Source organism: Diceros bicornis, chromosome 4 (genome assembly GCF_020826845.1).
Source record: "Diceros bicornis minor isolate mBicDic1 chromosome 4, mDicBic1.mat.cur, whole genome shotgun sequence".
Taxonomy (NCBI): domain Eukaryota; kingdom Metazoa; phylum Chordata; class Mammalia; order Perissodactyla; family Rhinocerotidae; genus Diceros; species Diceros bicornis.
The window spans coordinates 54,838,508-54,865,033 of record NC_080743.1 but is presented as its reverse complement, the minus strand read 5'-3'; the positions used below and the strand labels follow the sequence as shown (position 1 = coordinate 54,865,033).

Genomic DNA, 26,526 nt, shown 5'->3' with positions numbered 1-26,526 from the left:
TTAATACTAACAAATGGATCAATAATATATAACATCCATATATTTATATAAATATAATATTATGCTAATAATTTATCATTTGAAGAAGTATTTAGCTATTTTGATTGTTCCATATAACCATTTATCCTCCAACTGTGTGTGTGTGTCTCTTGCACCAAACAACTTACAAATATGGATGAAACACAAGGAAAACACTATTAATATAGGGCAAAAATAAGATCAAATATAAGTGTTCCATGCACTTTGGGAAATGCTGGACAATTTTGCTTAGAATGGAATAAATCGATATGGAGTCAGGAATAAATATTTCCATTTCTCTTTAATTATACAGATTTAATGGAGGCAGCAAGATTTCAGGAAGACTCTGAAAGAAGAAAGGAAATGTGTAAAAAACACAAAAACAGAAGAAGCAGTTAAGGAAGTATAGCCAGAGAGTATGATCAGGAGATATATACGGTCAAGTTAGGAGAGAAGACACAGTAAATAATAGACAAGCTTTCAAAAAGGGAAGAAAGAGTTTTTAAAAGAAAAACGTGTGTATTAGCAGGAGAGTTACAATGAACAATTTGGGCAAAATATCCTTGGATCTTCAAGCATGTGCAACTATTACACTTCTTACTAATGGGTAAAAAGGGGAACGAAAATTCTAAATTTTGTAAGCTTAGACAGATCTCAAAGAACAGTAAGAATTTACTTACTTCACTAGAGCAGCTGCTTCAGGAAGTACATCAGCAAACGATTCACGAAATATGATGGCGTTTTTCCTTTTACAGTTCTGTATGACATCATTGGCAAGGTAAAAGAGATTCAAACGGTGGGGATAGGCAGCTAGAGATGATGAAAGAATAATAAAACCAAGTGAGTCAATTTATACTGAGTTAACTTATTCCAAATACAGTGTTCTCAAACTGTGTAACTGCTATTACATGGATGAATGGATGGATAGATGGATAAACAGACAAATGAACTAATGGACCAATTTATTGAAGCTAGTGCCTAAAAATCTTGACTGCTTCAGGTTAAGCTTCTGTTCAATGTACTCCTTGAGTAGATTTCTACTTCACTTTGTAGATGTTTGGCACTAAAAAACTCATTAACTCTGGAGAAGCTTAAATAAAACAAGACTGTTATCCCAAACATTTGGAAAGAATAAAAAAATGAGCTGAAGCAGCTCAACCTGTTGCAAAAATACCAGGGTTAGTAAGAAGAGCACAGCCTTTAGAACCCAATCAGAATATGACCTTAGGCAAATTGCTTAACCTCCTCTACATTATTATTGTAGATAGATTCTTTTCATCAACTAGTCCAGATACCACTCAGATACACCTAAGTCCTCTCAGCTACTGAAAAAGAGGCTCTGTTGCTACTTTCATCACTAGGTGAACGTCCTGGGAATAAGTAATTTGATCCCATACACACACCTAGGTCAACCTTTTCAAAGGCCCATGACAAGGCCCAATCAATTTACTTTCTGGAACCTTAAGCAAAGCCACCCCAAGTTTCACTATTGTCCTGGTCAATTTTAATGTCTATACGGATGATCTATCACATTTTCTAGTCTCTCAATTTCTTGATCTCAAATTCAGCTACCTCCAAGAACCACTCCATTGTACATTTTAAAATCCCCTTGTCTGATCACAACTTCTCTCTCTCCCATATTTGTTCTTCAATTTCATCAAGATCTCAGTTCTTTATTTTCTCTAACTCTACAGTCTCTACTAGTACTCAATTTTTTCTTTATCAATTCCAGAGTCTTTGATCCTTTATTTAAACCACTCTTTTATCAGAACCTTCATTTTCTCTTCCTCCTCCCCCCGATTTACCCTTTCTGTCACGTGCATTCAACAAAATTCTAAATCTGCATCAATCTAACTGAACGCCTTTACTGTACCTTTATTTCTGCTCCTGGGTTCTGCTGAAGAAAAATCATACCACCAGGAAAACTGAAACCATATAAATTCAGTCTCCTCCTTCCACTGGGTCCTCAATGCTACAGTCCTTCTACACGTCCTTAATTAGGGTAAGCCCCCTAATCTTACTACATTCCTTCTCACTCTCAGGAGATAAACATATGCTATTTCACAAAGAAAGCAGAAATCATTAGATGGGAATTATGTTCTCTCAAAAAAATGTGTCCATATTTAAACCCAACCAGATCAACTTACCTGAATCAGCTAAGATCTTTCAGATTCACGGATCTGATTATGCTATTTCACTTATGTTGTCATCAGTCCACTCAAGCAGCAGTTACCAAGATTACCAATAAATTCCAACTTATTAAACCCAATGGAGATTTTTTTTTATGGCCTCCATTGTTTTATTTATTTATTTATTTATTTTTATTTTTAATTTTTTGTTTATTGCAGTAACATTGGTTTATGACATTGTAAAAATTTCAGGTGTACATCATTGTACTTCTATTTCTGCATAGATTACATCATGTTCACCACCAAAATACTAATTACAACCCATCACCACACATATGTACCGAATTATCCCTTTCACCCTCCTCCCTCCCCCCTTTCCCTCTGGTAACCACCAATCCAATCTCTGTCCCTATGTATTTGTTTATTGTTGTTAGTATCTACTACTTAACGAAGGAAATCATACAGTATTTGACCTTCTCCCTCTGACTTATTTCACTTTGCATAATACCCTCAATGTCCATCCATGTTGTCACAAATGGCTGGATTTCATCGTTTCTTATGGCTGAGCAGTATTCCATTGTGTATATATACCACATCTTCTTTATCCATTCGTCCCTGGATGGGCACTTAGGTTGCTTCCAAGTCTTGGCTATTGTGAATAACACTGCAATGAACACAGGGGTGCATGTACCTTTACAAATTGGTGTTTTCAAGTTCTTTGGATAAATACCCAACAGTGGAATAGCTGGATCATATGGTAGTTCTATCCTTGATTTTTTGAGGAATCTCCATACTGTTTTCCATAGTGGCTGCTCCAGTTTGCACTCCCACCAGCAGTGTATGAGAGTTCCCTTCTCTCCACATCCTCTCCAACACATGTTGTTTCCTGTCTTGTTAATTATAGCCATTCTGACGGGTGTGAGGTGATATCTCATTGTAGTTTTGATTTGCATTTCCCTGATAGTTAGTGATTTTGAACATCTTTGCATGTGTCTGTTGGCCATCTGTATATCTTCTTTGGAGAAATGTCTGTCCAGGTCTTTTGCCCATTTTTTAATTGGGTTGGTAGTTTTTTTGTTGTTGAGATGCATGAGTTCTTTATATATTTTGGAGATTAAGCCCTTATCACATGTATGGTTTGCAAATATCTTCTCCCAATTGTTAGGTTGTCTTTTCTTTTTGTTGATGGGTTCCTTTGCTGTGCAGAAGCTTTTTAGTTTGATGTAGTCCCATTTGTTTAGTTTTTCTATTGTTTCTCTTGCCCGGTCAGACATGGTGTTTGAAAAGATGTTGCTAAGACCGATGTCGAAGAGCGTACTGCCTATGTTTTCTTCTAGAAGTTTCATAGTTTCAGGTCTTACATTCAAGTCTTTAATCCATTTGGAGTTAATTTTTGTGTATGGTGTAAGGTAAGGGTCTACTTTCATTTTTTTGCATATGGTTATCCAGTTTTCCCAACACCATCTGTTGAAGAGACTTTCTTTTCTCCATTGTATGTTCTTGGCTCCTTTGTCAAAGATTAGCTGTCCATAGATGTGTGGGTTTATTTCTGGGTTTTCGATTCTATTCCATTGATCTGTGTGTCTGTTTTTGTGCCAGTACCATGCTGTTTTGGTTACTATAGCTTTGTAGTATATTTTGAAATCAGGGAGTGTGATACCTCCAGCTTTGTTCTTTTTTCTCAGGATTCCTTTAGCTATTCGGGGTCTTTTGTTGTTTCGTATAAATTTTAGGATTCTTTGTTCTATTTCTGTGAAAAATGTTGTTGGAACTTTGATAGGGATTGCACTGAATCTATAGATGGCTTTAGGAAGTATGGACATCTTAACTATGTTAATTCTTCCAATCCAAGAGCACGGAATATCTTTCCATTTCTTTGTGTCTTCTTCAATTTCTTTCAGCAATGTTTTATAGTTTTTGGTGTACAGATCTTTCACCTCTTTGGTTAAGTTTATTCCTAGGTATTTTATTCATTTTGTTGCAATTGTAAATGGGATGGTATTCTTAATTTCTCTTTCTGCTACTTCGTTGTTAGTGTACAGAAATGCAACTGATTTTTGTATGTTGATTTTGTATCCTGCAACTTTACCATATTCGTTTATTACTTCTAAAAGTTTTCTGGTGGATTCTTTAGGGTTTTCTATATATAAAATCATGTCATCTGCAAATAGTGACAGTTTCACTTCTTCCTTTCCACTTTGGATCCCTTTTATTTCTTTCTCTTGCCTGATTGCTCTGGCTAGGACTTCCAGTACTATGTTAAATAGGAGTGGTGACAGTGGGCATCCTTGTCTGGTTCCTGTTCTTAGAGGGATGGCTTTCAGTTTTTCACCATTGAGGATAATATTAGCTGTGGGTTTCTCATATATGGTCTTTATTATGTTGAGATACTTTCCTTCTATACCCATTTTATTCAGAGTTTTTATCATAAATGGATGCTGTATCTTGTCAAATGCTTTCTCTGCATCTATTGAGATGATCATGTGATTTTTATTCTTCATTTTATTAATGTGGTGTATTACGTTGATTGATTTGCGAATGTTAAACCATCCCTGCATCCCTGGAATAAATCCCACTTGATCATGGTGTATAATCTTTTTAACATATTGTTGTATGTGATTTGCTAGTATTTTGTTGAGGATTTTTGCATCGATGTTCATCAGTGATATTGGCCTGTAACTTTCTTTTTTTGTGTTGTCCTTGTCTGGTTTTGGTATCAGGGTAATGTCAGCTTCGTAGAATGAGTTAGGGAGCTTCCCCCTCTCCTCAATTTTTTGGAAGACTTTGAGAAGGATAGGTATTAAGTCTTCTTTGAATGTATGGTAGAATTCCCCAGGGAAGCCGCCTGGTCCTGGACTTTTATTTTTGGGGAGGTTTTTGATTACTGTTTCAATCTCCTTACTGGTGACTGGTCTATTCAAATTCTCTACTTCTTCTTGATCCAGTTTTGGAAGGTTGTATGATTCTAAGAATTTATCCATTTCTTTCAGATTGTCGAATTGGTTGGCATATAGCTGTTCATAGTATTCTCTTATAATCTTTTGTATTTCCGAGGTGTCTGTTGTAACCTCTCCTCTTTCATTTCTGATTTTACTTATTTGTGCCTTCTCTCTTTTTTTCTTGGTGAGTCTAGCTAAAGATTTGTCAATTTTGTTGATCTTTTCAGAGAACCAGCTCTTGGTTTTATTAATTTTTTCTATTGTTTTTTTGGTCTCTATTTCATTTATTTCTGCTCTGATTTTTATTATTTCCCTTCTTCTACTGATTTTGGGCTTGGTTTGTTCTTCTTCTTCCAGTTCCTTTAGGTGCACTGTTAGATTGTTTATTTGAGATTTTTCTTGTTTGTTGAGATAGGCCTGTATCGCTATAAACTTCCCTCTTACAACCGCTTTTGCTGTATCCCATAAATTCTGGCATGTCGTATTTTCATTTTCATTTGTCTCCAGGTATTTTTTGATTTCTTCTTTGATTTCTTCGTTAACCCAGTCATTGTTCAGTGGCATTTTGTTTAATCTCCACGTATTTGTGGCTTTTCTGATTTTCTTCCTATAGTTGCTTTCTAGTTTCATACCGTTGTGGTCAGAAAAGATGCTTGGTATTATTTCAATCTTCTTAAATTTATGGAGACTTGTTTTGTGGCCTAATATGTAATCAATCCTGGAGAATGTTCCATGCGCATTTGAAAAGAACGTGTATTCTTCGGTTTTTGGATGGAATGCTCTGTATATATCTACTAGGTCCATCTGTTCTAGTGTGTCGTTTAAGGCCAATCTTTCCTTATTGATCTTCTGTTTGGATGATCTATCCGTTGGTGTAAGTGGAGTGTTCAAGTCCCCTACTATTATTGTGTTACTGTCTATTTCTGTTTTTATGTCTGTTAATAATTGCTTTATATATTTAGGTGCACGTACATTGGGTGCGTAGATATTTACAAGTGTTATATCCTCTTGTTGGATTGTTCCCTTGATCATTATGTAATGCCCTTCTTTGTCTCTTTTTACAGTTTTTGTTTTAAAGTCTATTTTGTCTGATATCAGTACTGCTACCCCAGCTTTCTTTTCATTGCCCCAATGGAGATTTTTTAAAATGTTATTTCTTTGCGGCTTTTGACACATAGAATTATCTGTTACAGTAATTCCTCCTTTGGTTTCTGCTATAACCATTCTCCTGGTTTTCCTCCTACCTCTCTGGCTCCTCCCCCATACATATACAGGTGGGCATGGATATGCAGGCAGCTCTGCCTATGATCATCCTCCTTTAAATATTGATGCTCCCCAGGGTTCTCTCCTGAGCACTATTCTCTATTCACCCATAACACAGTGTTTTAAGATTTCAGGTTTTAAATCAGGTAGTCTGTTCCATTCCTGACTCTGTCATTTATTAGCTTTGGGGTCTTATACATTACTTAACTCTTCTATATGTCACTTTCTTTTTCTTTGTAAAATGACAGTCTCACTAGCGTTGTTATAAGAATTAAATGAAACAGTGTATGTTAAGCATTTAGGACAGTGCTTAGCACACAGAAAATGGAATACTATCAGTATAATCATCCACTTCCATGGCTTTAACTACTACCACTTATGTTATCAATGACTCCCATATCCACAGATATCAAGCCTGGATTTCCCTTTCCCAGTCAATGTACACATCCACTTCTATATCTCAGAGGCACCTTGAAATGGATTTTTCAATATTTTATTAATAATCTTCTTCCTCTTCCATCTGTTATTGCTCTTGTATTTAGCCAGAATTTTAGCTATTCTGGCTCCTCCTCTTCCCTATCTGACCCTCACTCCCATTTGATAAATCTCCAAGTCCAGCCAATTTTATCTCCGATAATTTTTGTCAAATTTACCCCCTCTTCTTGTGCTTTCCCTACTACTGCTCTTTGCTGGGGGTTCATCACTTTTGACCTGGACTACTGCAACAGCCTCCTAACTGGTTATCTTGCCTCTAGACTTGGTCCCCTCAAATTTACTCTCCACAATGTTGCTAACTTCATCTTCTAATATGAAAACATTATCCAATTATTTCTCATATCAAATCTGTCAATGATTTCCAACTACTTACTGGAAAATCCCCAAACATCTTAGTCTCCATTTATGATCTGGACCCTACCTACTGTCTCTTCCCCTTCAAATTCAAAGTTCCATCTTTAATGAATTACTCATATTCCCAGAAACCTTGCGTGCACACTTTCTCTCTCTCTCTCTCTCTCAGAATTTTCCTTTTCTATGATAACTCATTCTGAATAATCTTCAGAGTTTTCTACTCATCCATTGGAAAAACACCAAAATTTTAAATTTAATTCATGTCTTCTGATCCCCCATCTTACTTGTTCTTCCCCAAACAAAATCACCCCAAACTATTTTATTGCCACTTCTTCCCAAGGCAAACCCTCCACTCTAGTCAGAGTACTGTAGAAATTCAGGAGAATGAGAGAAGCTGGCTGAGGTAGTCTAAGAAGATGCTTAAAAGCAGTGGAATTTGAGAAGGCCCATCCTGAATGCTTTCCAAACCCTCTGTAACCTAGTTCTTGCTTACCAGTCTAGCTTCAACTTAGCCACTTTCTTCTTTAAAGCTCCAATTTAGTGAACAATACTTTGTTCTCATCTCCAAGCCCCACCCTCTTCCCTTGTCTTGCTGCCCATATTTCAATAGGTTAATTCCTTTTCTTTAAGTCTCAGCCTACATATCACATGTAAACATCCACGAAGCTTCCCCTGACTCCACAAGACTATGCCTTTAGTGCAACCTGAACTTGCACCTGTCATAACATTTATCACATTGTGGTGTACCTATCTGCCTCCTCCAGCAGAGTATAAGCTCCCTGAAGGCTGGGATTCTGTCTTGTTTATTGCCATGTCCTCAATGACAAATCAGTGTCTGGTAGGTGCTCAATACATATTAGATAAATGTTTGAAGAAGAAGTTAAATTTTCATAGGCAGGAAGGAAGGGGAAGAGTACTCCAGCGAGAATAAGTCATGAGCAAAGGTGCTGAATAGGACTGTGTAGTGAGTGTCTTTTTATTTTGGAGAAGGGAGAAACTTAGCCTAGAATTTTAAATTTATTTAACAAATATTTATATAGCACTTTCTATGTGCTAGGCACTGTTCTAAAGATGATACAATTATTAATTGATACCATTAGAACAATTCTATGAGGTTGGTACTGTTATCTCCATTTAAGAGATGGAGTGAAGTGAACTGTCCAAAGTCACAGCTAGTAAGTGGTAAAGTTGGGATTTTAACACAGACAGTTTGGCTCCAGAGTCTGTGTTCTTAACCATTATCTATTTCTATTTCTGTCTGACCAGGAAGGTTTGGGTGGAAGAACAGTGGGAGAACAGGCAAAGATGACAAATGCTGACGGGACTTAAATAATGAGCTGAAAAGTTTTAGCCTTTTTTCTGTGACTAACAAGAAGCCATGAAAAGTTTTTATATAGAAGTGTGTTTTAGGAAAAAAGCATCAAATAATTTTATTGTTAAAAATAATAAAAAGAGCTAATAACACTGCAAGGAAGCGGCCAGACAAATCTAGAAGGTGAGATATTCTGCAGGACAACTGGCCCTGTCTCATCAACAAATCAGCGGCATAAAATATGCTGGAGAGATTAAGAGACTCAAGGGACATAGCAATCTGATGTAATTAATTTGTGTTCCTGAATTGGATGTAGGTTTAGACTAACCAGCTGTAAATGACATTTTTGGATCAAGTGAAGAAATCTGAATGTGTATGGGAGAAGATAAGATGAAAATTTACTGAAATCGAAATAAAGAAAACATCAACTGGAGAAAAAAAACAGTTATTACAGAATGATCTCATGTTAGAAAAAAAATCTGTAAAAGAGATCAGAAAGGACATGGAATTAAGTTTTAACAGTACTGATCTCTATTTTTTTTCCTTTTGCTTGCCTGTATTCTAATTTTCTACAATACATATTTACTGCTTCCATAATAATAGATTATTAAAGAAATATAATCATTTTTGCCTAGAAAGTTTAACTGGTTATCTTTTTTTTTTTTTTTGTGAGGAAGATCAGCCCTCTGCTAACATCCGTGCTAATCCTCTTTCTGCTGAGGAAGACGGGCACTGAGCTAACATCTATTGCCAATCCTCCTCCTTTTTTTTCCTCCAAAGCCCCCCAATAGATAGTTGTACGTCATAGTTGCACATCCTTCTAGTTGCTGTATGTGGGACGCGGCCTCAGCATGGCCAGAGAAGCGATGCGTCGGTGTGTGCCCGGGATCCGAACCCGGGCCACCAGTAGTGGAGCGCACACACTTAACTACCAAGCCACGGGGCCGGCCCCATTAACTGGTTGTCTTGAAATAATTTGTATTTCAGCCTGGACCTCTTCTTTGAACTGCAGACTCAAATATCCAACTGCCTATCCAAGACCTCCTCTTGGATGTCTAATACACAGCTCAGATTCACATGCGACTTTCTGCTCTCTTCCTCCAAACTGTCTCCTTCTACAGTCTTTTCCATCTCAGTAAATGGCCTTTCTTTTGGTGGTTTTTTTCAGCAAAAAATCTTGAGTCATCCTGGACTCCTTTCTATCTTTCTACATCCAAACTCACAATGCAGATCTCATTAATGCTACCTTTGAAATATATAGACTTAGGAAGTTACAAATGTGGAAAGGGGGAAGGCTAGAATAAACTCTGTGGTGTTGGATTGTAATTGGAAGTCTTGGTAGAAACTCAGTTATATACAGAAAACATACAATGAATGAACATGCGTGTGTGTGTGTACATACAACTACGTGCTAAATCTCTCCACTGAAAAGGCTTAGATAAAAGAATATCCCAGTACCTAATACCTAGGTCTTGGTTTCTAAGAGGAACCAGGGCTTTTGGAGAAATGGCTGATTCCAGGCCAGGAAAGAAAGTACAATAGCTTGGAACATCTTGTACCAGAAAGTAAAAAAGTGCTCAAAGAATGATGTCAAAAGCACACACAAGCACTACCTTCAAGGGGTTCCCACTGGCCAAATCTAAAGAATGGACAAGGGGCCAGTGCCGTGGCTTAGTGGTTAAGTGCGCGCGCTCCGCTGCTGGTGGCCCGGGGTTCGGATCCCGGGCACGCACCGTCACACTGCTTCTCTGGCCATGCTGAGGCTGCGTCCCACATACAGCAACTAGAAGGATGTGCAGCTATGACATACAACTATCTACTGGGGCTTTGGGGGAAAAATAAATAAATAAATAAAATCATTAAAAATAATAATAATAAAATAAAGAATGGACAAGTTAAGTGTCAAAATAAATAATGGTAAAGGATTATGACCCATGGAATAAATAAGCAAACCATGAATACATACTGATGTAAATAAAAAAATAGGGGAAGGGGAAAGCCCTGCCTTATAATCAAATGCCAACTAATAAATGTATAAGGAATGACAGAATTTAAAAAATCAGCATTTGGCAACCATCACAGTAAAAACTGACTCAAGCAACAATCACCAATGGATGCTAAAGTTAGTGAGAGACAGTTTAATGTGGAATAGGATATTTATAAAGTCTCAAACTACTTCCTCACAAAATACTTACTTTACAGTGGAGAAAGCTGGCAAACACCATCTTAACCAAGTGATAAAAGTTAACATCACTATTAATGAAGTAGATTGATATTATGTTCCTCCAAATATAATGCGTTAAGAACACAGCATCACTTCTGTGGTATTTTTGCCCCAAAGTGCATAAACTGAATCTAATAATAAGAAAACATCAGATAAACACAAATTTATGGATATTTTACAAATTACTGGTCCATATTCTTCAAAAATGTCAAGGTCATGAAAGATAAGGAAAGACTGAAGAACTGTTCCAGACTGCAGAAAATTAAAAAGACATGACAACTAACTGCAACACATGGCCCTGGACCTTTAAAGACCAATAGTGAGATAGCAGAATAGTGACATGGCAAAATTTAACTAGGGTCTGTGGATTGGAAGGTAGTATTGTATTAATGTTCACTTCCTGATTTTGATGGTTGTTCAGATGCTACACAAATGTTGCAATGTACTGAGAATTGTGTCTCCCCCAAATTCATATGTTGAAGTCCTAACCTCCAAAGTGACTATATTTGGAGATGGGGCCTATAAGGAGGTAATTAAGGTTAAATGAGGTCACAAAGGTGGGGCCTTATAAGAAAATAAGAGTGTCCTTATAAGAAGAGACACCAGAGATCTCCATCTCCCCCATTCCCCAACTCCCTTCCCATCATATGAGGATGTAAAAAAGAGGCCATCTGCAAGCCAAGAAGAGAGCTTTCACCAGAAACTGAACTCTGTCAGACCTTGTCCACTTTCCAGAACTGTGAGAAAATAAATTTCTGTTGCTTAAGCCACTCAGTTTTCTGGTATTCTGTTATGGCAGCTCAAGCTTATTAATACAACTATATAAGAAGAATATCTTTGTTTTTAGGAAACAAACACTGAAGTATTAAATAGGGTATCATGTCTGCATCATACTCTCAAATAGTTCAGAAAAAAGTGTGTGTGTGTAACGAGAGCAAAAAGAGATAAAGCAAATATGGTAAAATGTTAATTATCGGGGAATCTGGGTGAAAGGTACATAAGAGGTCTTTATAATAAATCACAACTTTCAATTTGAAATTATTTAAAAATAACAAAAAAATACATAGACTCCAACTACTACTTATCACTGCCTCCTGGTCTAAGTCATAATCATCTTTCGCTTGAATTCTTGTGGTAGCCTCCTAAGTGGTCTCGCTGCTTCTACCTTTGCCTCACTTCAGTTTAATCTCAACTCAGAAGAGTGATCCTTTAAAAAATAAATCTGATCACATTATTTCACTGCTTAAATCTCTCCAATAATGGCGCCTCTTCTTACTTAGAGTAGAGATCCAAGTCCTTATGATGGCCTATAGTCCTACCCCATCTGGCCCAGCATTATCTCTCTGATCTCCCATCCTGGTCATCATCCATTCCATTCCACCTTGCTGCTCCAAGACCTACAATACCCCTAGCATACTCCCTGCTTCAGGGTCCTTTAAGCTCCCTGCTTCCTCTTATGGGAACATTTTTTTCTCATATATTGTCATGGTTTACTCTCTCACTGCCTTTAAATCTTTGCCCAAATGTCACTTTCTCAGTGACTTCCTGTACTTCCCTGACCAGGAAAACTGTAACATCAAGCCACCAACACTCCTATCATCCTTCCTTGTTTTATTCTCCCACATAACATATTTCCCAATATACTATACAATTTACTTACTTTATTTTTTGCCTGCGTCTCCTCATGAGAATGTAAGCCTCATGAGGGCAAGGATTTGCCTCATTTTTGTTTACTGTTGAACTCTCAGTACCTAGGACCATGCCTCACACATAGTAGGCTTTCAGTAACTATTTCTTGAATGAATAAATTAGAAAACAAGAGAAGGATAATACAAGGAAAAGAAGAAAAGGAATAAAAATGAGTAGTCTTCTATTCAGTTTGGTTAATAATCCCATAGGGCAGCTGGCTTCTGTGTAACTATACGGGATAGATGGGTATTCTATAATTTTATTTGTTTATTTTTTCCCCCCAAAGCCCCAGTAGATAGTTGTATGTCATAGCTGCACATCCTTCTAGTTGCTGTATGTGGGATGCGGCCTCAGAATGGCCGGACAAGCGGTGCATCGGTGCACGCCCGGGATCCGAACCCCGGCCGCCAGCAGCGGAGTGCGCACACTTAACCCCTAAGCCACGGGGCCGGCCCCTAGATGGGTATTCTAGAAGCTGCTATAGAAGTTAATCTAGATATAAAGTCAGTGTTCTCACAATAGCAATTCCTCAACAATCTGGAAACAAGGCACTCACTGCTCTTTTTATCATATGAAGAAGGGGAAAGAGACTGACAACAGGAAAGGGAGGGCTACTGATTTAAGCTTAAGTACCTTCAAAACAAAACTGTTAACCTGGTGGCAGAAGGGTTAGATATTACCTTGTTAATATTAATATTTTATGTCAGCCCTGCCTTGTTCCAAAAATGGGTTAAGGCAGCTGATACAATATAGAAAGTGTTTTCAACCTGAGTGATCTTTCAATTCAGAGAATAAGCATTATGTATAATGGAAAGGGCACAAGCACTAGAGTCAGAGGACCTGAACTGTAACCCTTGAAAAGGATTAAGTTTCATTTAGCTTTAGACTTCATTTGTAAAAGAAAGATGTTGAAAGGAAAAACAGAAGAAAAGGCTACATGGACAAAAATATTACTTATAATTGTAGAAAAACTAGAAGAACCCTAAATAATAACAATAGGGAAATAAGTAAAGGTACATCCATATTATATGGTTGATAAGTGTCTGTAAATAAGATGAAGAGGCTCGCATTAGAGTTAGTGAAAAACACAGGAAAGAAAAATGTACACAAACCATATGTAAAACTGGATGATTATTTTCTAAATTTTCTGTAACACAGTTATATGATCTTTATATTAAAAATGAAAGCATATAAAATAACTAATTTGTATTAGATTACCTATAATGTACCCTCTGGCTTAATATCCTATAATGAAATAAATATTTATTTGTGAGGCTATTTAGTACAAACAATGGGAATGCCACATAAATATTTTTAATTTTATTTATTTATTTTTCCCCCAAAGCCCCAGTAGATAGTTGTATGTCATAGCTGCACATCCTTCTAGTTGCTGTATGTGGGACGCGGCCCCAGCATGGCTGGACAAGCGGTGCGTCAGTGCGCGCCCGGGATCCGAACCCGGGCCACTGGTAGTAGAGCGCGCGCACTTAACCGCTAAGCCACGGGGCCGGCCCCACATAAATATTTAAAGAGAAGAAAATTACGCTTTTTCCCAAAGAATCCATATCTTCTCTTTAAAAACATAAATCCTCCAACTTACTTAAAATCACTTAGTTGCTTTGTTGAGGGTTTACAACAAAAGAATAATATTTGAAAAAGCATCAAGAGAGTAGAAAGAACACTGAACTACAGAGAGTTCTGTAGAAAATCTGAGTGCCACAGGATCTACCACTATGTGAGGACGATCATACATCATCTAAACCGGGACACTACGAGAGAGAAAGGGGTGTTGATCACATCAGGACACGTGGTCACCTACATGTAGTACTGAGCTAAGACCCAACTAGCCTAAGCTTCTGTAAAACGAATGCATTTAAATAGTTTCTAAGGCCCCTTTAGGAGCTAAAATACAATTTTCTTTCTCAATTATGAACTCAAAATACTAAACAGTGCTATACTGTATAGAAGTCAGAGATGCTTACTTTGTTTACTAAACTATTTTTTAAATAACAAATAACTGAATATTTTGGTTGGGGGCTCAGATTTACAATTAAGTTTATCTGCGAAAAGATTCATCAACAAACTTAAAACGTATCTTAACCTGTCTCTTGATGAGATGTTCTTGTTGGGACTGAGAAACAACATATTAACTCAGTGATGCCATGAGTATGAGCAATCTATGTTCCATTCCCAATAACCAAAAGTCTTATATTAACATCACATGCTCCAGAGAATAAAGTACAAAGAATATCCTAATACAGAAATTAGAGATCTCAAGAGCTATAGGTTACTGGAGGTCACATCATATTTGCATTTAACTTGTAAGAATTCATCTGTAAGTACTTAGAGTTTAAGAGCAAAAACACTTACAACAAAGTTAAACAAATTCAGGGACAAAGGCAATTAAATTTCAGAAAGAAATCGGAGAGCACAGAGAAATACTGACTAATGAAGAACTGGAAGAAATCATAAGATTATCTTCACAAAGATGAAGAGAAACTGAAGAACCAGCAAGTTTGAATCTCCCTAAATTTGCTGGAGTTCCAAGCATCAGAACATTCAACTGATTTAATTTCTGAATGATTCACTCTATGGAATTATATACTACCAATTAATATTACATTCATTATTCTTATCTTACTATTCGCGTCTACGTGTGCTTTTCTTTTCTTTTCTTTCTTCTTTTTTTTTTTTTTTGGTGAGGAAGATTGGCTGTGAGCTAGCATCCATTGCCAATCTTCCTCTTTTGGCCTGAGGAAGATTCTCCCCGAGCTAACATCTGTGACAACCTTCCTCTATTTTGTAGGTGGGTCACCACCACAGCATGGCTTGATGAGTGGTGTAGGTCCATGACCGAGATCTGAACCCAGGCCGCCAAAGCAGAGTGTGCCAAACCTAACCACTAGGACACTGGGCCGGCCCCTAAGTGTGCTTTTAGTAATCAAAGGTGGAGGAATACAGAGCCAGCCCCAGTGGCCTAGTGGTTAAGTTCAGTGTGCTCTGCTTCGGTGGCCTGGGTTTGGTTCCCGGGGGTGGACCTACACCACTCATCTATCAGGTGGCATGCTGTGATGGCAGCTCACATACAAAATAGAGGAAGACTGGCAACAGATGTCAGCTCAGGGAAAATCTTCCTCAGCAAAAAAAAAAAAGGTGGAGGAATACATCATACATATATATTTCTGTACAAAGTTGTTTACCAAAAAATCATGGATATTGTAATTAGTAAACAATTTTAAGGCTAATCTTTTGTCTTAGGTACTGATTTTAGAACCTGAGTCCCAAGTAAAATGACTTCAATGTACATTGAAAGAGCCACATCTAAACTAAAAATTCAAAGAAGTCTCTTAACATTCATAAGGTATCAACTCAGAAGTTCTTTAAATAATTTGCCACCTAGAACATGTTAAATATCATTACATACAATTATCTAGAAATCTATTAAATCCAAATGTTCCCTAATTCTAAACAGAAAATTGTTCAGTGTTATCAATGACCTGTAGAAGTCAAAAGGAAATTAGAATCTAAATACCCACCAATAGTGGAGCTGGTTTATTAAATTCACAAAATTAATGTAACCACTAATCAAATACGAAGACCATGCAGAAAACAGAAAAATGGTTTACACACTGAAAGTGAAGAAAACAAAAAAGGTATGTCAATCTTGACTCTTGCTTATCCTTATTTTCTACATCTAAGTCCTGTCACCATTCTATATATACCACCAAGAAATTTAAAAAGTACTTGCAAGGCCAGCCCCAGTGGCCTAGTGGTTAAGTTCGGTGTGCTCTGCTTCAGCAGTCTGGGTTCAGTTCCCAGGCGCAGACCTACACCATTCGTGGGTGGCCATGCTGTGGCGGCAGCTCACATATGCAAAATAGAGGAAGACTGGCAATAGATGTTAGCTCAGGGTGAATTTTCCTCAGCAAAAACAAAAATAACAACAACAACAATAAAAAGTACTTCCAGTTAGTTGAATGAAACCATCAACTGTAAAATATACACTGATTTCAAACATAGTAAAACACGAAAAAACAATGTGCATCTTAGAATTGACGGAATACATAACTTCTAATTTATCCTCTCCCTCCCCACTCCTTTTGCCACTACCTTACTTCAGTTTCTCATCATTACTACAACAAATCTCCTAATAACCGATCTCTGCCTCTATTTCATCACCCTGCAGTGCATTCTCCAGACTGCTGGGAATTTATCCCACAGATATGCTTGCCCCTGCGTACAAAGATTTATGTATAAAGATACTCTTTGCAGCACTAATTCCAACAGAAGTCTGGAAATATCCTAAAAGCCCTTTACTAGGGGCTTGGCTAGATAAATTACATTACCTCCATCCAGTTGAATAGTACAAAGAACTATTAAAAAACACAAGGACATTCTATAGTTCATTTAGAACTATCTCCAAGATATAAAGTGAAAAATATAAGATACAATGGGTCTACAATGCTACTACACATGTACAAAAAATACAAACAAGCACAAACTTTATATTCATAGAGAATACCTCTGGGAAGATATACAAGAAACTGTTAACAGTGATGCCTCTACGGAAGGAAACCAAGGGATCAAAAGAGACTGGGACAGTCAGAATAGAGGAATTCATTTTTTATTGTACACTTTCCGGAATCTCACTTGGACATGGATTTACTTATTCAAAATAATACATTAAAAATTAAAAAGAAAATACCTCTATGAAGCTAGATTTTATGCCCCTCCTCAATACTGCTAAAATATCTTGTATAAAGATACTGTACTTTTCACTTGGAGTTGAAAATAACCATTTATAAATGTCTCCTCACTAGACCATGAGCTCCTTGAGCACAGCAGCTTTGCACATCAATGCCAATCAACCACTGAGCAGGTATACAATAAAAACCTTCTACTGAATAAATGAATACTAACCAAAGCCTCCCTTCTAAAATCACCTCCATTCAGGCCTCATTTTCCCCCATGCTTCAAAGTATCTGCTTCTCTCTCCTATCAATTACCTCCAAATGTTTTGGGGTCCCCTAGATAACACCAAGCAACAGTCTAGGATGTGAAGGAGAAGGCATCTTTTACTCCTGACCGTTATTACCAACCGTTATTACCCAAGTCCATCTTCTCTATTATTACAGAGTCTTAAACAACTTCCCTGCCCAAATGGCTCTTTTATAACATATACTCTTTCAAGTTTGACCTAATTTCACTAATATGAAAATGCTGGGGGAAAGAGGAATATCAAATAAATAAGGTAATCTTTCCCACCTTAGGTGCTAAATCAACATATCAGAATTCTCATTCCTTCCAGAGGATCGTATAGTAGAAAGAAAATAGAAATTGGACCTAGACAGGTATCAATTCAAATTCTACCTCAATAACCAACTGGTTTATGACCTTGACTAAAATTATATGCCTCTGAGCCTGAATTTCCATATCTTAAAATGAATATAATAGTTTGAAAGGCTTTTGGAAGGAATAAATAATATATGTTAAATATTTGTTTGTAGTACCTGTTACAGAGCAAGTCAAATACTTCGCTAACAGTAGTTGTTTTCTCCCAGTTTTCCTTCCTTCTAAGCTAGTATATTATCAGGTGAGTATGAGAAGAGAATGCCATCTAATTAATCTAATCTAAATTAAGATACATATGACAATAGTTTCTTCCTCCTTAACTCTGGCCTCTGAAAATGGGGAGAAAAAAGGCTTTATGATTCTTAGCTCCTCCAATCCCAGGACTCCCTTGCTCTGTTCTGGCTCCTAACACCTAGGAGGCTTGTGGGGAAAAAAAGAAAAATCAGAGGCCCAATCACTTGGGAACCTCAGTCTTCAAAGAAGTCTTAGAGCCCAAGCCAACTGTTTTCTTCTCAGCTGATCTCCGAAATGTTTGGTCTGCCTGTAGTAATACTAAGTACAGAGATTTACAGGAGTTGTAATAATTGCTTATACCTAAAAGCTATGCAGAATAATAACTATGCACATATTATTTAATTACCAAAATGTTTTAAAAAGTTGATTACAGCTAAAACTCTGTTCACGCATGATTCAAATGTTGGTTAATCACATACCCGAGCTGTTTGCTCACGGATTAAAAAAATGTTTATACTATTCCTTCCATCTAAAATGACCTTACTCTTCGCCGTTCATTTATTTGAACACTCATCTCAAAACCCAAGTCAAATCCCTGGTCCTCAATGAAAGCTCTTGAAATCAGTTCCATCTTTCTTTGCTCTGAACTCATACTCTTCTTATATTTAATATCATACACTGTTTCACACATCAGCTTTTCCGTTGCTAGATGGTACACTCTTTGAAAACAGAATTATATCTTTTACTTCTTTTCTATCTTCCATAGTGCTGAACACAAACTAGCCTTTTAATATGCATTTGTTGAGTGCCTGCCTGTCTGCCTTGGTCTAACTTGAGGCCAAAAAAGCCAGATTATTCCTTTTCATCTTCAATGAGTATTAGCACAAGACAACTACTTATTAAACACAAAAATGAAGGGAAACAGTGTGGCTGATCCAAACTAATTCCCAAAACACTTACCTTATACATTTAAAACATATCATATCAATTCTTTTAACAAATTTACCTTGGGAATTATATGCTTAAGCTTATACTTTAATAGGTAAGGAAGAGAGATGCCCCAAAGAGTAGGAAAGGATGACTTGTGAGAAAACAATATATTAACCAGGGTATCATCTGACATTTCAACATCAATGCCACCACCACCACCCACAAAGCATATCTGAGATCAGGAGTTGCAAAATTATACATTTACAAAAAAACTTAGAAGAATTAGTTTCCATAAAACTTGCATAATATAATGTCAGCCAACCAGTTGTCACAGTTAGATACTGTGCTCTGACTTTTTCCCCTATCTATCTAATGAGTAATGAAAAATTTCCAAGAAGCAGTATAGTAAGGCCTAGTGCAGTAGTTTCCAAATTCTGGCCTTGGCCTGTGATGAAATTTCCACTGGTTTGCAGAGAAATGAGAAAAATAAGGACACAGCAGCTTATTTTTCCTAAAACGAAATGTATCCAATTTAAAGGATTGTTCTGGGGCCGGCCCTGTGGCTTGGCAGTTGGGTGCACGTGCCCCGCTACTGGCGGCCCGGGGTTCGGACCCCGGGCGGCACCGGTGCACCAGTTGTCCAGCCATGCTGGGGCAGCATCCCACATGCAGCGACTGGAAGGGTGTGCAACTGTGATATGCAGCTCTCTGCTGGGGCTTTGGGGGGGAAAAAAAAAAAAGGGAAGAGGATTGGCAGTGGATGTTGGCTCAGGGCCGGTCTTCCTCAGCAAAAAGAGGAGGACTGGCATGGATGTTAGCTCAGGGCTGATCTTCCTCACAAAAAAAAAAAAAAGTTCTTTATTATCTTCTTCCTACTTTTATGGTAATTAAAATATCTTTATGAAATGATGGTAACAATTCTAATGTCCTTAACTGGCAATATAAACAATCTTGTTTTGGCACCCTTAGTTTTTTTTTTTTCTATGTGTGAGGAAGATCAGCCCTGAGTTAACATCCATACTAATCCTCCTCTTTTTGCTGAGGAAGACCGGCCCTGAGCTAACATCTATTGCCAATCCTCCTTTTTTTTTTTTTTTCCCCTTTTACTCCCCAAAGCCCCAGTAGGTAGTTGTATGTCGTAGTTGCACATCCTTCTAGTCGCTGTATGTGGGACGCGGCCTCAGCATGGCCGGACGAGTGGTGTGTCGGTGCGCGCCCAGGATCCTCACTCAGGCAGCCAGAAGCGGAGGGATGCACACTTAACCGCTAAGCCACAGGCTGGCCCCAATGGCACCCTTAGTTTTTATTTTCTTAAATTGATTGGCCCATGTCTAGAAACTACTAGTTCAGTGGATCTTCTCTGACCTTGACTCATTGTAAGCTACCAAAATAAATGCATGCTTAAATACTTCATCTGCTTAATCTGCTTTTTACAATCAATAATTAGACTTGTGTCCTAACTGTGCTGGGAAAACTCCTTTCTTGAGATTATAAGGACCCATGATCTGAGGATCACAAAAATCCAAGAAGCAGCAGTAGTATATAAAGATGATATTTTATTTATCCCAAGAATGCAAGGGTGGCTTTACCTTAGAAAATCCATAAATATTACTCACTATATTTACAGAAAAACTCTTGATTTAAAAAAAGCCCATAAACAGATCTGTGTGTTAACTGATACTTATGACAGGGGTAGCATTGCAGATCACCGGGGAAAAGAAGAAAACTATTCATTAAATTGGACAGGGACAATTGTGTTTCTATATATACAAAAAATGAAAATGAACTCTATCATGTCATACATAAAAATCAATTCTGAATGGAATGAAGATAAATACAAAAGGCTGACCAAAAAAAGGCTTTAGGAGAAAATATAGAACATCTTTATGACCATAAGGTAGGGAAGAGTTCTTAAACCAGACATAGTGTGCTAACCATAAGAAAAAGTGTGCTAACCACAATACATTTATAAACTCAATATTATTAAATTAAGACTCTCCCTTCATCAAAAAGATACCATAAAGAGAATACAAAGACATACCTCAAATTGGGAGAAGCCCTTTGTAACTTCTAATGTGGGCAAAAGACACAAACAGGCAATTCACAAAACAGGAATCTTGAATAGTCGATAATCAAAAAAGAACTTCATTAAAAGTCAGGAAAATGCAAATTAAGATCACAATGAAATAGCACTTACCCCCACAGATTGGCAAAAATTTAAGAGAACTGACAGTACTTATTTGACGAAGATATGGAGAAATAGGAAGTCTTATTTAGTCTGTTGGTATTTTGTTTTCTTTTTTAAAGTCAGATTTATTGAGGTATGATTTACATACAGCAAAATTCACCCCTTCAATGTATAGTTCTATAAATTTTGACAAATTTAGCTGTGTAACCACTACAGTTATGATTCAGTTCTATTACCCCCCAAATCCTTCTTGCCCATTTTTAGTGAACCCCTCTCTCCACCCTACTCTCTAATCCTATAGTTTTGCTCTTTCCAGGGTGTCACATAAATGGAATCATATAATATGTAACCTTTTGAGTCTGACTTCTTTCACTTAGCTTAATGCATTTGACATATGTCTCTGTTGTGCATACCAGTACTTCATTTATTTTTTTTAGTCTTTTTTTTTTTTTTTTGGCGAGGAAGATTGGCCCTGAGCTAATATTCATTGCCAATCTTCCTCTTTTTGCTTGAGGAAGATTGTCCCCGAGCTAATATCCCTGCCAATCTTCCCCTATTTTGTATGTGGGATGCCGCCACAGTATGGCTTGATAAGTGGTGTGTAGGTCCGCGCAGGGATCCAAGCAAACCCCAGGCCACCGAAGCAGAACGTGTGAACTTAACCACTACGCCACCGGGCTGGCCCCCTTTTTAGTCATTTTTTTTTAAATTATGGTAAAATATACAAAACATTTTTCTTTTGATTGTCAAATAGTATTCCATTTTAGAGATGTCTTACAGTTTGTCTGTTTCACTATTTGTTGAAGGATATTTGAGGTTTTTTGTTTTTGATAATTACAAAGTCATTATAAACATTTCTTAATAGTATCTTTAAAAGAGCAAAATTTCTTAATTTTGATGAAGTCCAGTTTATCAAAAAAAAATTTTAATGGATTGTGTTGTTGGTGTCATATCTAAGAAATCTTTGCCTAGCCCAAGGTTGCAAAGACTTCCTCATACATAACGGTGAAAGATGGAAAGCTGTCACTCTAAGGATGGGGAACAGAGCACAGATGTTCATTCTCACCCTTCCTCTAGCCAGTGCAGTAAGACAAGGGAAAGAAATAAAAGGCATATAGATTGGAAAGGAAAAAGTTAAACTGTCTCTATTTGCAGACAACATGACTTTATACAGAAAATCACAAAGAATCTACAAAGTAGGTACTAGAACAAATAAGTCAGTTTAGTAGAGTTACTAAAGAGTTTTAATTTAGTAGAGTTGCAGGATAAGGATACATAATAGCTGGAAAATGATTTTTTTTAAGCAGTACCATTTATAAGAGCATGAAAGACTTAGGCATAGCCTAGCAAAATATGTACAAGATCTGTATGCAGAAAAAAAAATACAAAACACTGATGAAAGAAATAAAAGATCTAAATAAGTGGAGAGATATACCATATTTATGGATTGGAAGACTCAATATTGTTAAGATGTCAATTCTCCCCCAAATTAATGTATTGATTCAACATAGTCCTAATCAAAATTCCAGCATGCTTTTAGTAGAAATCAAGAAGCTGATTCTAAAATTTATATGGAAAGACAAAAGACCTAGAACAGCCAAAACAATTTTGAAAATTTTGTTAAAGTACACAAACCACCTGATTTCAAGACAAGCTATAGCATCAAGACAGTGTGGTATTAGAAAAAAGATAGACACACAGATCAATAGGACACACAGATCAATAGGACAAAACAGAGTCCAGAAACAGACTGGACTACAGTTAATTAACTATGGTTAATTGGTTTTTGACAAAGGTGCATGTGCAATTCAATGAAGAAAGGATAGTCTTTTCAACAAATGGTGCTGGAACAGTTGGACACCCACAAAAACAAACAGACAAAAAAACAAAAAAAACCAACTTGACCCATACCTTGTACCATTTGCAAAAATCAACTGAAAATACATTATACACCTAAATGTAAAACCTGACTATAAAACTTCTGGAAGTTTAATGTCTGCAGGATCTGTACTGTTTTCCTTTTTCACTCCTGTTATTAGTAATTTACAACTTCTCTCTTTTCTTTTTCTTAGTCTGGCTAAAGATTTATCAACTTATTAATCATTTCAAAGTACTTTTTTTTTTTGCAGGGAAAGATTCACCCTGATCTGTTGCCAATCTTCCTCCTTGTTTTTTTCTTTTTCCCTCTCCAAAGCCCCACTACATGGTTATATATCCTAGTTGTAAGTTGTTCTAGTTCTTCCATGTGAGCCGCTGCCACAGCACAGCAAGTGACAGACAGGTGGTGTGGTTCTATGACCAGGAAGTGAACCTGGGCCACCGAAGCAGTGAGCACTGAACTTTAACCACTAGGCCATCAGGGCTGGCTCTCAAAGTACTTTTGATGAGGTTTTAAATGGGAAACAAATTGGCAGTACTTGTAGTATCAAACAGTTGCATCCCCTTTAATTCAGCAATTCTACTGTTGCACATGTGCCTCAGGATACAAGTATAAAAGTGTACATAGCAATATTATTCATCATAGAAAAATATCTATAATACAGACTGAATCCTGAATAGTTAGGATCTCTTGAATCTAAGTTACAGATTTTTTTAATTTGATGAGATCTGATGTAGCCTGGCAAAGACATCCACTTGGATATGAAAAGCAGCCTTGTTTAAAATTTTGAAGGTAAAAAAATTATTTCAAACTAATGTTTAGCCACAAAACACAAATAAATAAAAGTAAACACACATACATGATCATACAAGTGTGGCTGCTAAACCAGTTGAGTCTGAGGCCTATTTCAGGTTTTCTACTTCTTGAGCCAATAGGATTAATGGTTAATATTTTCATGGACATTCTCTTCATTTCCTCTAGGCTTTCAAACTCATTAAAGTTAAATACATATTTGTTTGTAATTTTAAAAAATCTTTATATCTATAGTTAGTCCTCTTTTAAGAACACATTGGGTAAACAAAATGTGATATAAATATATAGATAATAGATATCATACATATGATGGAATATTATTCAGCCTTAAAAAGGACAGAAACTCTCACACACGCTATAAATGGATGAACCCTGAAGAGACATTATGCTGAATGAAACAAGCCAGTCATAAAAGGGTCAATACTGTACGATTCCACTTATATGAGGTACCTAGAGGAGTCAAATTCATAGAGACAGAGAGTAGAATGGTGGTTGCTAGGGGCTGAGGGATGGGAGGAATGGGGAACTATTGTTTAATGGGTACGGAGTTTCAGTTCGGGAAAATGAAAAAAAATTTCTGGAGATGGACGGTGGTGATGGTTGTACAACAATGTTAATGTACACAAGAAAAACAAGAAATTGTTAATAATGGGACTGGGCACATAGAGGAAGAAGGTGGAGGATAATTTACTTTTCATTTTATAACACATGCATTGTTTAGAATTTACCGTGTACTTTTATAATAATACAGTAGTTTAAAAAACAAACTGGTGGGGGGCTGGCCCCGCGGCTCAGCAGTTAAGTGCGCGCACTCTGCTACTGGCGGCCCGGGTTCGGATCCTGGGCGCGCACCGATGCACCGCTTCTCCGGCCATGCTGAGGCTGTGTCACACACACAGCAACTAGAAGGATGTGCAACTATGACATATAACTATCTACTGGTGCTTTGGCGGGGGGGGGGGGGGGGGGAGGGAGGAGGAGGATTGGCAATAGATGTTAGCTCAGAGCCGGTCTTCCTCAGCAAAAAGAGGAGGATTAGCATGGATGCTAGCTCAGGGCTGATCTTCCTCACACACACACACAAAAAAACTGGTAAGGCCGGCTTAGTGGCATGGCAATTGGGAGCCCACCCTCCGCTGTGGCGGCCCGGGGTTTGGATCCCGGGCATGCACTGACGCACCGCTTGTCGAGCCATGCTGTGGCAGCATCCCATGTAAAGTAGAGGAGGATAGGCATGGATATTAGTCCAGGGCCAGTCTTCCTCAGCAAAAAGAGGAGGATTGGCATCGGATGTTAGCTCAGGGCTGATCTTCCTCACAAAAACAAAAAAACAAAAAAAAAACCAAAACTAGTTAATGTCTCCCTAACATACTGAAGTGACTCTCATTTGAAAATAACCCTTCCCTAACTACATAATCCATCGCAGCTACTTTCTTATTTCTTACCTTCCCTTCTCATTCAAATATTTGGAAGTAACTGTCTAGTACAATGGCCAGATATCTCTCCACTTCCTCACCTACCATTCACTATTTATTTTAAAAAAAAAAGAAAAAGAATTTTAGTCATTTAATACTGAACATACAAAAAAATGTATGTAACTTATTAGTTGACATTCTTCTATAAAGAAGAGTTCTCTTTCTCTCTCTTTTTTTAATGAACATCACTATGGACTAAGGGATTTTTTCTTCATTCATTACTGTCATTATTCTTTTTAATGTGCAAACCTCCTATGTTTAGCCAGTAAATCCCTTTCGAGCCAGCTCTCACATCCTTTTGATATGATATCATTCATCTTTGAGCACTTTTCTTCCTTTCTGGCCCAAGATGTTCGTTCCATGGGCCTTATGTTTTCTTCATAGGAAGATTTTATGAACTACAGAACTATTCAAATTTTTTTTTTTTTATAATTTTATTTATTTATTTTTCCCCCAAAGCCCCACCAGATAGTTGTATGTGATAGCTGCACATCCTTCTAGTTGCTGTATGTGGGACGCGGCCTCAGCATGGCCAGAGAAGCGGTGTCGGTGTGCACCTGGGATCCGAACCCGGGCTGCCAGCAGCGGAGCGCGCGCACTTAACCACCAAGCCATGGGGCCGGCCCTCAAATTTTCTAATTCTTCTTGGATCACTATTAATTTTTTTAAAGGAATTTGTCCATTGCATCTGAGTTTTCAAATGTATTGGCAGAGTTGTTCATATAATTTTTAAATTTCGAGTTTTTCTGTAGGCATGCCCCCTTTTCCATTCCTAATATTGTTTATTTATGCTTTCTTTTTTTTTCCCCTTGATCAATCTTGACAAAGGCTTATCTTTTACTAGGTTTTCTGAAGAAGCAAGTTTTGTCTTTGCTGATCTGTATTATATCTTTCTTTTGTACTTATTCTTTGCTCTTATTTTTATCTTCTCCTTCCTTTTATTTTCCTTGGGCTTATTCTGTTGTTCTTTGTCTAATTTTTTTATAAGAGATGCTTAGCTCATTAATTTTCAACCTCTTGCATTTTAGGTTATAAATTTCCCTTAGGTATAGCTTCACGGCATCCCAGCCCAGACCTCTTCCCTAAATCAAGACCCATATACCTACCTACATAATTTGACATCTCCCCTTATGTGTCTAAAAGACATCTCAAATTCAACATGTTACAAACTAAACTCTTGATCTCCCCCAAATATTGCCCACTTGAAGCCTTCATCACTTAGTTAATGACAA

At 37.3% G+C, this 26,526-nt stretch overlaps 1 protein-coding gene across 8 annotated transcripts in view; it reads right to left on the bottom strand.

Annotated features, from left to right (window-relative positions):
* RPRD2 (regulation of nuclear pre-mRNA domain containing 2) overlaps nucleotides 1-26,526 on the bottom strand; it is a 101,809-nt gene that overhangs the window by 52,453 nt on the left and 22,830 nt on the right. For all 8 annotated transcript variants that reach the window (XM_058539043.1, XM_058539041.1, XM_058539042.1 and 5 more), the window contains exon 2: nucleotides 699-828. In XM_058539043.1, coding sequence (XP_058395026.1) covers nucleotides 699-828 — 130 coding nt within the window. The remainder of the gene's footprint in view (nucleotides 1-698; nucleotides 829-26,526) is intronic.